The sequence below is a fragment of the Epinephelus lanceolatus genome, chromosome 18 (assembly GCF_041903045.1).
Source record: "Epinephelus lanceolatus isolate andai-2023 chromosome 18, ASM4190304v1, whole genome shotgun sequence".
NCBI lineage: Eukaryota > Metazoa > Chordata > Actinopteri > Perciformes > Serranidae > Epinephelus > Epinephelus lanceolatus.
This window is the reverse complement of record NC_135751.1, coordinates 35336710-35349216: the sequence shown is the minus strand read 5'-3', so window position 1 is coordinate 35349216 and position 12507 is coordinate 35336710. Positions and strand designations below refer to the sequence as shown.

Below are 12507 nucleotides of genomic sequence, written 5' to 3'. Positions count from 1 at the left end.
CACACACACACACACACACACACATATATATATATATATTTTTGACACCAGTTTATGTAACAACATAAGACAAGTATATCTTTATCTGTATCTATATCTAACTATCAATCCATCTTTATTTATTAATTTATTCCCAGTGTCTGTCTGTGTCAGTCAGAGCCAGTTGTAGAGATCAGCCAACAGAGGGCAGGCCGTCACCAAACTGACTTTCTACAACTAAAAGTCCAGTGTTTTTGTTTTGGATGAACTGAGCTGAACACAACATGTAACTGTAGCTTCAAGATAACGGGAGCTTGAATGCAGAGAAGACTCGACATCTTTGACCGAGAGGTGTCAAATAACACGAAGTCTGGTGAGATAATTTCCTCATGTCGTGATTGTTGCTATTTCCGTAATAAATCAGCAACCTGCTAACGTTAGCTTGCTAATGTTGAATTAGCTGTTAGCTGTCAATGTAGGTTAAAATTAGCTAGCGTCGCCATGCTAACAGATAGCAGCGGTTACAGCGTGACATTTGAGATTAAAACTTGATCTCTGCGTTGATGTTTGAGTTTAGTTGTAATGTAGTTATCGTTTGGTAGTATCTGAGCTATTAATAGCAATGCCAGTGGGTAACGGTAGCTATGTTAGCTCACTTGTACATTATGTAACGTTGGCTAACCTTCATAACATTAGCACAACTATTCAGTTGAGATGTTTTGACTGTCCAGAAAATTCCTGACACACACTGACTTTTCTGGGCTTGTGACATGTCACCAGTGGTGGAAGAAGTATTCTTATACTACTATATTTAAGTTTACTTAAGTAAAAGAGGCAATCCTACATTGCAAAAGTAATCTGTTACAAGTAAAAGTCCTGCATTCAAAGTCGTGCTGAAGTCACAGCATCATAATATACTACCAATTTTAAAGGTGCAGCTGATAACAGTGGAGCTAATCTTAATAAGTTCTGCTGGGTAGCTTAATCCATAATCATAACCTTATGTCATGATTTTATTGGTTTATTATATTGTATACTAATAGGCACAAGCAAATTAATTATACTAATAGGCACTAATATACTACAATCCAGAAATACTGCCTTAATAGTGAAAGTCCTGCATTCACAATCATACTTGTGTAACTGTACAAAAGTATTAGCATCAAAATTTACCTACAATAATGAAAGTAAAAGTACATTTTGTGCAGAATGTCTCCTTACAGATTCATAGATATTATGTTACTGCATTATAATTAAAATGCATTAATGTGTACATCACTTTAATGTTGTAGCTGGCAACAATGGAGCTACATTTTGTCTTTACTGCTGGGTAGCTTAATCCATAATTATAACTTTATATCATAATTGTAGTGCTAATTTATTTAGTTGATTATATTTTGTATTAATAGGCCTAATATAAATCTTCAAAGTATGTAGTAATAAATGCTATCAGATAAATGCAGCAGAGCAGATAGTACAATATTGGCCTCCAGAATGTAGTGAAGCAGAAGTTAAAAGTAGCATAAAAAGGAAATGAAAAGAAAAAGTAACTGAGATCTGTGTTTAAATAAAGCGCTTGGGCGGGGCTCGGGCAGAGTTTCCACTGACCCTTAAAAAGTTTTAAAGACGTTGAATTCATTAAAAATTCACTAAAAATAAGGCCTTAATTGGTCTGAAAATGTCACCTATGCAGCTGTGACTGTCCTGGGCTTGTGATATGTAACCAGTGGTGGAAGAAGTGTTAAGATATTTTACTCAAGTAAAATGATAATATGATATGATAATACAGTGTAATAATACTCTTGCATTCACAATCGTACCCAAGTAAAAGTACAAAAGTAGTCACATAAAAATGTACCTACAATAATGAAAGTAAAAGTTGTCATTGTGCAGAATGTCTGCTACTGTATTATAATTATTGATGCATTAATGTGTATATCACTTTAATGTTGTAGCTGGCAACAGTGGAGCTACTTTACTGCTGGGTAGCTTAATCCATATATCATAATTTATTAGTTCATTACATTTTGTATTAGCAATCTCAATCTGCAACGTAATTAAAGCTGTCAAATATATTTAGTGGGGTATAAAGTACAATATTTGCCTCCAAGAAGCAGGGGACTAGCATTCATAAGGTGCATAAAATGGAAAAACAAAAGTACAGTTTACGTACTTCAGTTTTGTTTTTAAAGGGGAACTACACCCGTACAGGCTGGTAATTTTCCTATGGTCTAAGACAGCCCTAATATATTAGTAAACACAAGCAACTACATCCAAAAAAACAGAAACTAGCGTGCTAAACTCAAATTTGTTATGTCATAGGGTAAAAAGTCTGGAGCTGCTGCATAGATAATGAATGGTGAAAGATGTAATAGATGGAACTGAGAGCACCCAGAGGAATGTCCAGAGTATATTGGGTACATGGGTTTCACAACTGAGAACACTGCAGTACAATAAAGGTCATTTGGGTATAAAAAAGAAAACAAACATTCTGTTTGTCCATAAAATTCGGCTCCCATCTGTTGTCTACGGAGAAGCTCCAGACTTTATACTTGATGACATCACAAGTTTGAGACTTCCTTCTGTTGTTTCTGGCTTTGAGAGAGAGCAGCTCATGTTCACAAATATTAAGTAAGCTTTCCTTGGCCCTGGGAATAACATATTAGAATTCTTAATTTAGGTGGTGTTCCCCTTTACTTGGTATTAAAATGTCTTAAATCATTCTTTCAGCAGTCTCAAAAAATGCAAAGACATTGGGAGTAGGATTTTATGAACCTTTTTTTCTCTAATGTTACATCGTGAAATCTCAAAATTATTGGCAATATGGGCAAAATTGTCCCTAACCCTAAGGACTCAGCTCATGTTTTTGTTCTATCAGTTTTTGTTATTGTGAAATTGGTCTAAAATTACATTCAGAGTGGCATAAAAGAAGTCTTAAAAATTCTTCAGTCTAACTTGCCTTAAGATGTAGGAACCCAGTTTAGTAAAGGTAGTTGGTTACGTTCCAACATTGCATGTAAATGAATTAAATAAATGGTGTATATTAGCCAGCCTATGTTATTTTTGTGAACCTATCAAAATGAAACATCAAAAGTCCCAGTAATTTACAGACACTTTATGTTGTACAGTTTTTCCACCAGGGGATTAGGAAGAGGACAAAAAGAGTCGGTTGAAATGGGGGGCGAGAAAGATGAAGACGACTCTGAACCCAGATGGAATGAAGAACTCAGGCTGGTCCTCATTGGAAAGACTGGATCTGGCAAGAGCGCGTCTGGAAACACCATCCTGGGCCGGAGGCAGTTCCTGTCACAGATCAGCGCTAGCTCTGTCACCCAGATTTGCCAGCTTGGGAGCACTGAGCTCGCACAGGAAGAGGATGCTGAGAAGGAGGGCCAAACTGTCACACAGAGGAGGATGAGGAGAATCACAGTGGTTGACATGCCAGGGTTTGGGGACACTCACCTCAGCGAGGAGCAGATTCATTCAGAGATAGCTAAATGTGTGTCTCTCTCTGCCCCTGGGCCACACGCTTTCCTCCTGGTGGTGCCGATAGGACGATACACAGCTCATGAGAACCAGGCTGCCTGCGAATTGGCCAAGATATTCGGAGAGGATGCAATCCGTCACCACACAGTGGTTCTTTTTACCAGGGGTGATGAGCTAGAGGGCATGGGGTTTGAAGATTACCTGAGAGAGACTGCACCTGCTGGGCTTAAGGCACTGATTGACAGGTGTGGGGGCAGGTACCATGTACTCAACAACAAGGACCCCAGTAACTCAGTGCAGGTTAAAGAGCTCCTAATGAAGGTGGAAAAGATGGCAAAGCAAACTAAACATGGGTTTTATACTAATGCCATGTATTTAGAAGCAGAGGCTGCCATCAGGGAGGAGCAGAAAAGAATGTTGAGGGAGCGAGGGGAAGCAGAGGGGGAAGAACAGGGGGGGAACAATAACAGTAGCAGCATGGGAGAACAGGCTAAACTTGCAAAGCGAAGGAAGTGTGACTTGGAGTCTAATGGAGCAGAAAGCACCAATAGTGGATCACAGGGGGTCCGGAGGAGGGAGTTGGAGAGAGGAAATGATGAGGATTTTAGGATGGAGAGGTGGACAGAGGAAAGCAGAGGGAACGCCTTCAGCTTCCTGAGAGACAGAGTTGATCAGTGTAGGGACCACTTCAGAGGCAGGCACAGAGACGGCAGCAGGGCCTTGAGCAGGCGACAGTCTCTCCATTCATCCTTGATTCGCACAAGGAGGGAGGCTGCGCTCTCTGCTCAGGTGCTGGAGAGAATTAAGATCCTGGTGGCTGCTGGAGCCACAGGCATGGCTGTGGGGGCGGTGTTTGGGGCAGCTGCTCCTTTAGCAGCTGCAGCCGGGGCATCTTTTGTGGGGAACTCAGTTGGTTTTGCAGCAGGTCAGTTAGCTGGGATGTCTGTAGCAGGAGGCACAGGTGTTGGGAAAGCTGTGGGGGCCATAGTGGCAGCAGCCACAGGTAAAACCGCAGTTGCTCTGGGGGCAGCAACAGGTGGAGTACTGGGTGGCTCTGTTGGAGCCATTGCTGGTGCTGAAGCTTCCAGTCCTAAGGAGGGCGCTCTGGATGCTCTGGGGCAGGTTAGTGCCATAGGGGCCTCTGCTGTGGGAGTGGCAGCAGGTGTGGGAGGCGCCATGGGAGCTGGAGCTGCTTTAGGTGCAGTTCTGGAGGGAGCAGCTTTCAGCACAGGAGCCGTCTGTGGAGCTGCATCAGTAGGGGCAGCAGGTGTAGCCAATGCCACTGTGGCTCAGAGTAGTGTAGCCTCAGCAGCAGGGCAGCACGCAGTGGCCACTGTAGGGAGTGTGGCTGCAGGTGCTGGGGCGCCTCAGTGTGCTACAACCGGAGCCGCCTTGGCTCGGGAGGTGGCTGCGAATGTCCCAGTGGCTGCTGGGTCCTCTGGTGCTGTATGTGGGTTAACAGGGCCCAGTGGGGCGTCAGCGGCCAGCAGGGTTGTGTCAGACCCCTGGGGCACTATGACAGCAACGACACGCATCCTGACTGCAGTGGCTGAGATAGGAAAGGCTGCAGCAGGCATTGCCCTAGCTGGAGGTCTTGTTGTGAAGGTAGTAAAGGAAAAAGTCAGATGTGGCACAGGGACAACAGAAGCCAGTTACACAGAGAAGAAGTCATACGAGGTCTACTGGAATAAATAAAAATAGACTTAATATTTTTTCCTTCACTTCACAGTAGCTTCTTTCAGTGAGAGATATTGCTTTGCCACGGAAATGCAAACATCTCAAAGATACAATCACAAGTTATAACAGATAAGAGTGCAAAAATTGTAATTGCAAATATTGTTTGTAACTGTTTGAGTCTGGTGAATGAGTTCAGTGACATTTGCAGTGCTGTGTGGGATGACTAATAAAGACAAACACGTTTTTATCTCACTCAATTTTTTATAAGGTTGTAACTCATCTCCTGACTGGTTGGTTGTGAAGCAGACCTGATGTCTTCATGCACATTTAAACAAATGAGTAAATAAAAAGAGATATTTGCTTCAGGAAACCGGGCTGTCAGATGCTGTCAGAAATGTCGGTCACACAGTTCAGCCGTGAGATCTTAGCTGAATGAATGAATTTCACAAGGGTTTAAAATTTGACTTTTTCCTTTTGGTATTTTTACAAAAGAATTGCAGAACTGTACATAGAAAGTAAGATATTTTCTTAAGCATTTTATTACAGGGTTTGCTTGGTGAGATTAATCTGATAAAGTAATTTATCTTATTACACTAGTAGGTGTTGAAAATGAAAAGAAATTAAGTTCTCATTTAAATCCTAAACTGTTTGCACTTACAGATGACAGTGGGTGGTTTTATTGCAGTGTGTCACATCCTGTAATATGTGAACCAGACAGTTGCAGTTATGTATTAACACTGTTTTTAGCAACCACCAGCACTTGTTTTCAGCTTCTGGAAATGTAACAACAATTCTTTAGTGTGTTATCTTTGTTGCAGTGAAATAAACAAAACCGAAAGCATTCTCCCATGACTGAATACTTTGGCCTCATTTCCTGTCCTCTGTTGTTGTTAGATGTGTTTTCTGCAAGTACCTCAACTGTGTCACTTCATTTTATTAGATTATTACCACAAGAACATAAAGTCTGAAGTTGCAGTGGCTTGTGCTTGAGTATATTTTGTTTTTGAGACTTTCAAATCAATTATACCTTATGCTGCATTTCTTTTATTTTTATCTGTATTTATTAAACCGTAAGCATATTCAGCTAATTCAGCTAATATTGCACTGTTGCTGCATTTGCATAAAAGACCTGATAACTTTGAAGTGTATTATTTGTACACATGAAAGCGGTGAAACTAATTAAATCTTTGAATTGACAGCAAGTCTAATTTATTTATTACATTTTTATTTCACACAAAACACTGAAACAAACTTATGTTAGTGTCAAGGGCATTATGTAATAGCAGGGCAAGTTTATTTCTATATCACATTTCAGCAACAGGGCAATTCACTGCGCTTTACATAAAACATTAAACGTATCCAGAAAAAGTGCAAAGGAAATATACTATTAAAGGACATTTAAGTACAATTTAAACGTGTATTTGAATAAGAGTTAAGAATATAGAGAATAAAAACAAGATAAAAAAGGATGAAAAATAAAATAAGTACAAGAATACAAACTACAATGCTGTGAAAGAAATTAATAAATGATTCAGTAGTTATTTAAGTATTATTTGAATCAACATGTCCACACTATTGACTGAGTTTCACTAATTTAATCTCCTCATTGTTTATTTCTGAGGTGCTGAATTTGTCCACTTCTTTTCATGAAGCTAGGGGGCGCGGTTTATTCAAATGACACAGAAGCTTCTGATGGTTGACGTACTATCAGACCACGGCGAATACGCGCCTGTCATTGGTCGATGATGACTGGTCTCATGACAACAACAGCTGGGCCTCGGCCAATCAGAGCCTGCTTTGCGCTCCAGAGTCTGTTTGTGAATGACGTAATGAGCGTAAAACAAGATGGCGGCGACTTAAGCATATATCGGTGTTAACCTGTTTATCGACAGAGAAGTCCGCCTCTCCGGAGGCTTCAGTGTTGTCTCACCGTCGTCCCGGAAAAAGAATAATCTTCTCGGTTAGATAACGGTGTCGAAGGCGTCGCTGAACGCCGCAGAATAGCCCACGGGTCGTGTTTCTTTCCTCCCCCTGCGACCCTCCGGTGACAGCAGGGGAGGCGAGGTGCTAACAGACAGGATGGACAGCGGAGAGTACATCTCCACCATGGAGAACATGGACCCGACTTTAGCAGAATTAGGAGACGAATTCACCCTGGGAGACATCGACGGTGAGTCGTTGTGCTAATGCTAACAGTTAGCTTAACGTTAAGTGTTGTTTGTAAGTTAGCGTTAGCTTGTTTCCGCTCAGTTTGACAGCTCTGAGAGATGCTCATCCTCCTGAGCGGAAAGACCTGAGGAGGTCTGTTTATTTATGACGGTGCGAAGCTACAAAGTTAGCCATTCAAATTATTCACAGTACAGCTGACATTAAAAGGAAAGTTAAGAATTATTATCCCTGAGAGTCCCTAATATTTCAGCTAAATTCAGAATAATGTATCTTATTTTACTTGAGTCAGATTTATTCCACGCAATAATCACAGTGCAAATACACACATCTCTTCTGCTAATTCTGATTTATTGAAGCTGCCATGCTATGTGACATCGCTTCATAACTACGTTAAGTTGTAGGCAGAGTGTTATTTTCCATGAAGCAAGTATCAGTAATCAGAGGTGTCATTCATCAGAGGCTGTGCATCTGGGCAGTAAACTTGCTCATCAAGCTTGACTGTGTTTTTTTTCTTTACTGTGTGCTGAGGGTCATAAGATGAGCCAATTAGATCTTCACTTATTTAGACTCCATGAATTGCATGTCAGGATTTAAGCCTTGTCTTTCCCCTATTTATTTATTTTTTAAAATAGATTTTAAAACCTCTCTTCTGCATCTTTTCTGAACTTATTCTGCAGATTTATTACACTGAGTTTGTTGGACAACATGTCTGTAGACATCCTGTCCTGGCTGAACAAACAGCATCCCTGATCCAATCTCTCTGTCTCTATCAAAACAAGTTTCACCCTTTGGCACGCATTGAAAGGACAGGGCTTTTGGTGAAATGCCGGCCAGCGCAGAGTCACCAGATTTCTACTAGGGTGAATGCCAAGTCACCAGACCGGACTGATGGACTGGTGTGTGTGTGTGTGTGTGGGGGCAGACAGTGTGAAATGAGCTGGGTTTTAGATAGAGGTATAGAAATGAAATTAATCGATTTCTATGGGTAGAAACAGATCTTTTTGTCTGCTGCTCATGGTGGACAATGGGGTAATGAGTCATTGTTTTACAAGTTATTAATAATCCTCAAGTCTCTGGTAAAGAACAACAAGATTCAAGTCAAGTTTGAAGTCCTAACCTTTGAGTTTCGTGTCCTAAGCAAGCAATAATGCACTCTTCATCAAATGTAATGCCATTTTAACAAAGCGTACTAAAATCAGGGATGTTTTTTTTTTTTTTTCATTTGTATTAATTTGTTAAAAGAAGTTTGTTGGAGGTTGTTGTTACTTCGTTTGCAAATTTTGCATGCTGCAAATTGTTTTTTGTTGGTTAATATTTGTACGCAAATGAAATGACATTGGTGTTGTTTTTTTCTTGCTGCTTAGTAACGTCAAGTTAGTCGCTCTTAGTTCTCTCCTGCAACTTAATTGGATGCTGTTGGATTGGTTCAAACAAAGTGGATCTGGAAAGTTAATAGTTGACTTGCTGTGAATGAATTGTGTTAAAGTTAGTTCATTCAGGAAACAAAAGGAAATGAATTAATTCATGGCACACTTTTTGAATAACATACTTAATAATCTCTCGGCTTGTGTGAAGGTATCAAGTGTTTTCATGTCAAAAGACTCAAGTCCAACTGAAGTCACGAGTCATTTGTGTTAAAGTTCAAGTCCAGTTGCACGTCTTTTTTGATCTTGTCAAGTCTAAAGTCATTACATTTGTGGCTTGAGACCAAATCATGTGACTTGAATCTACGCCTCTGGTTTATAACACTACTTAACAAGATGATGTGAGCAGAAATATAATGTCAAACTCTGACAGTACTGCACACAAGCTTATGAAACATTTCAGAATCTCTACCTGCCTTTGGTGCCTAGTGTTAATTCTCTTTTCAAAGGGGGCCCTTGGGCAGAGTGAGCAGACAAAACACCCCCCACAGCCACAGTTATGTAATCCCTCTTAATCATTGTGTGAAAAGACAGGAATGTACAGACTGTGAGCGAGGTATGACAACTGAGAGTTGACTGATGAATTCACAGGCAAGCTGCAACAAAGACAGCCCACACTTGAGGTTTTTTTCTTCACTCAGTCTCTGTTTGGCCTGCGGCTAATCGATAAATTAAATTTTCCCACCAGCCAGAGCTGCAGGAAAATTGACCCGTGTTGCAGAAATTGTAGACACCGTCTCCCTAATGATGTGCGAGAGAATTTTTTTGCTTTGATCCATCTATTTAAAATCATCACAGCATCTTTCAAATCTCAAGCTACACAGTGATAGGTCTCATCGCTCTCTGTGCGGCAGCTGGTTTATTGTAGCTCTCGAAACTTATTAACTTTGTTCTTCAGTGGAGCCATGTGCGTTTCATAGAGTGAGAGGTCCTAGAGGCCCCTGTAAGGGCTCAGGTAATTGACCCTATATTCATCTAGAACATTCTTCCTCTCCCAATTATTCTCTTAGCAACCCCTGGTTATGTAACCTATTTTCTTTGCGCCTAGCAGCCTAGGAAACTGTCCTCCTTTGATGGATTTACCCTTTGTGTCAGCTTGTCTGAAGCTCTGGGGGCTCAGAGCTGCTTTGTCCTGTCTGTCATCATCAGTCTGCCCCCCTGTGGAGGTGCAAAAGTGCATGCTCTGGTGTGTTAGCCTGCGTAATGTGTGTATGTATGTGACATGTGATGGACTGGTTGGTAAAAGCTCCTGAGTAGAAAGGCTCAGGCAAGTAATGTTTGTGTGACTGGAAATGTGTCCTACACTCAATTAAGGCTGTTGATTAAAGGATGATTCTGCATGCTTTTTAGCTTGAATCTTTACTGCTCTAGTTTTACCATCATCAGGGTGCCTGCCGGTCCTTAAAAAGTCTTGAAGTCTTAAATTCAATTTTGTAAATATTAGGATGGGGCTGTAGAAGTCATTAAACAGTTTTAAATTTGAATTTGTGAGGTCCCAATTGCCACAAACATTTGATTTAATTTAATTTATTCATCTTTTAATGTATTTTGTTAAAATGGGTCAAGCTCTTCTGCATGAAAGTCCACATTTCTGATGCTGCAAATAAGTGGCAACCTCTTGGGCTAAAGAATGAAGCCAATGCAATAGGGCAGAGAACTGCAGTTCTTTGAATGACCACTTGAAGCTCTCTCCAGGACCCAGTCAATTTCCATAGACCCCCACGTTAAACAGTCTAAATTTACAGCGTGGTACAAAAAAACGATTTTGGTCTCTATAGCTAATTTCCCTCTTAAATGACAACCAACAAACATATAACTTATGTGTTTTCATGTTATTCAGGCTTACAGTTACGCATATTGAAGTGTGGGCCACTTTAAGTGACAGGTCCTCGGCTTCTTAATCAGATCCATCCCTCACTCCAACACAGTGCGAGCCTCTCGCTCAAATATGGACACTTCTAGCTCCAAAAAACCAAGATGGTGACAGCCGAAATGCCAGACTCGATGCTTTAAGATGTCAGTCCACAAACCAATGGTGACGTCATGGTAGCTATGTGCATTATTTTTACAGTCGATGGTTACAGATCTTTTAACCTACCATTGAACCTAATACTGTTGTTTTACATATTTGCACTTACCTGTTGGCAAAATGTAGATTAATCTAACTCGCTCCGATAACCCTATTCCTACATAAAACCTACCTCTGATTACAAATGTACAACTTACCTTTATACTCACTTGCAATGCTTGAATAAGATAATTTGTCCAAAAATCAGTCTTAAATTTGGTTTAAAAGCTGGAACTGCCAGTTGTTTTCAATATTGATGAATCTGTCAATTATTATTATGATTAATCAACTCATTATTTGGTCTATAAAATGTCAGAAAATGGTGAATAATAATAATTCTATCCTTGTTTTCCAAAGCCCAAGATGACATCCTCAAATGTCTTTTTTTGTCCACAAAAAAAATTTCACATTTAAGAAGCACCAGCCACCAGCCAAATGCTGGTACAGTATACAAGTGGCTGCAAGATAAGCATTGCTAACCAGCCATAAAACAATGGTTATCTATTAGGTGGCTGGTCGATTTTGAAATCCACCAGCCACAGTGGCAGATTGACAAAAATGTTCATGGCCAGCCCTGATTACCGAATTAGTTGGCGATTATTTTAATATTTCACAACCTACCAAAATATTGTCGCAGCTCTAGCCTGCAAAAGCATTAAATGTAAGTGTCTGATACCTGTAGACACCCTGATATTGAATATCGGTTATGTTCAGGAGGAAGTACTGTCACTGTTTATAACCCTCTAGAACTGCTAACCTCTCTGTGTCAGCAGAACTCACATACACAGTCATTACTGTCTTTGCTTTGCCAGTTGGTATTTTGTGACCCTCAATCAAATCCCTTTTTATAGTCATGTAACTGTATGGCAACAGAAAACGAATGCTATGTAACACCTGTACTGTTTTATACACTCTACTGAAATGCAACAAGTGATGATGGACAGTCAGAGTTGACAGGAAGTTGGCTGCTGTGGCTGACAATAATGAGAAACCTTGGTGTTGTAATGGTTTGAGTTTTATTTCTCTATTGTCTCAACTCTCCAGTGTCATTCATCTATTCCGTTATCTTAGCTCTTTGTGTTATAATTCCATTTCACAATGAGACAAAGAGATAAGAGAGGAGACAATTATTTTTTTCAGTCTCAGCTTTTTGAAAGCATGTGTCACTGCACCAGGATTTATACTGTGTAGACAAGTTGTTAAAATACTGCAGAGAGACACTCCTTGACACTAATGGCTCAAATGACAGATGCAATCAGTCGTTATGATGCCACAGTAATCACTGGACTTCATATCGACATGTAAAGAAGGACAGACTTATTGTTTACTTGCACTGTAACATCATTGGTAATAGACAGGGCTGTTAAGATCTATTGGCTGTGATATACTCATTGTCTCTGACTCTCATTTTATTATGAACGCTTTCATCTGTTGGGATGTGCGTAGTGATTTCTTGTCATTGAAACAGTCGACTGATGTGGTCTGAGGTCTGTTGGATTGTCATGTCTCTCTCTGCTGTACAGTAAGGCTAAGTTCAAGGTCTCAGCCTCTGTTTATTGACACTTCATTGACCCTGATGGCTGAAGCCATATGCATTATCAGTGATATAGATCAGAGAGGGCAGCCTTCACCACATGGCCCCTGTAAAGCAGTTGTCAAAAGTCTTGAAGTTCCAAAGTCCTGTGGGACCATGAAAGACGTGGT

General features: G+C 40.4%; 2 protein-coding genes across 3 annotated transcripts in view; both read left to right on the top strand.

Annotated features, from left to right (window-relative positions):
- Positions 1-212: 212 nt before the first annotated feature.
- LOC117268993 (uncharacterized) lies at positions 213-5983 on the top strand. Its single transcript, XM_033645800.2, has 2 exons — positions 213-352; positions 3108-5983. The coding sequence occupies exon 2, from the start codon at positions 3154-3156 to the stop codon at positions 5158-5160; it is 2007 nt and encodes a 668-aa protein (XP_033501691.2). The 5' UTR covers positions 213-352; positions 3108-3153; the 3' UTR covers positions 5161-5983.
- A 978-nt stretch (positions 5984-6961) lies between these two features.
- srebf2 (sterol regulatory element binding transcription factor 2) overlaps positions 6962-12507 on the top strand; it is a 32746-nt gene continuing 27200 nt past the window's right edge. For both annotated transcript variants that reach the window (XM_078161720.1, XM_033644517.2), the window contains exon 1: positions 6962-7312. In XM_078161720.1, coding sequence (XP_078017846.1) covers positions 7222-7312 — 91 coding nt within the window. In that variant the 5' untranslated portion in view covers positions 6962-7221. The remainder of the gene's footprint in view (positions 7313-12507) is intronic.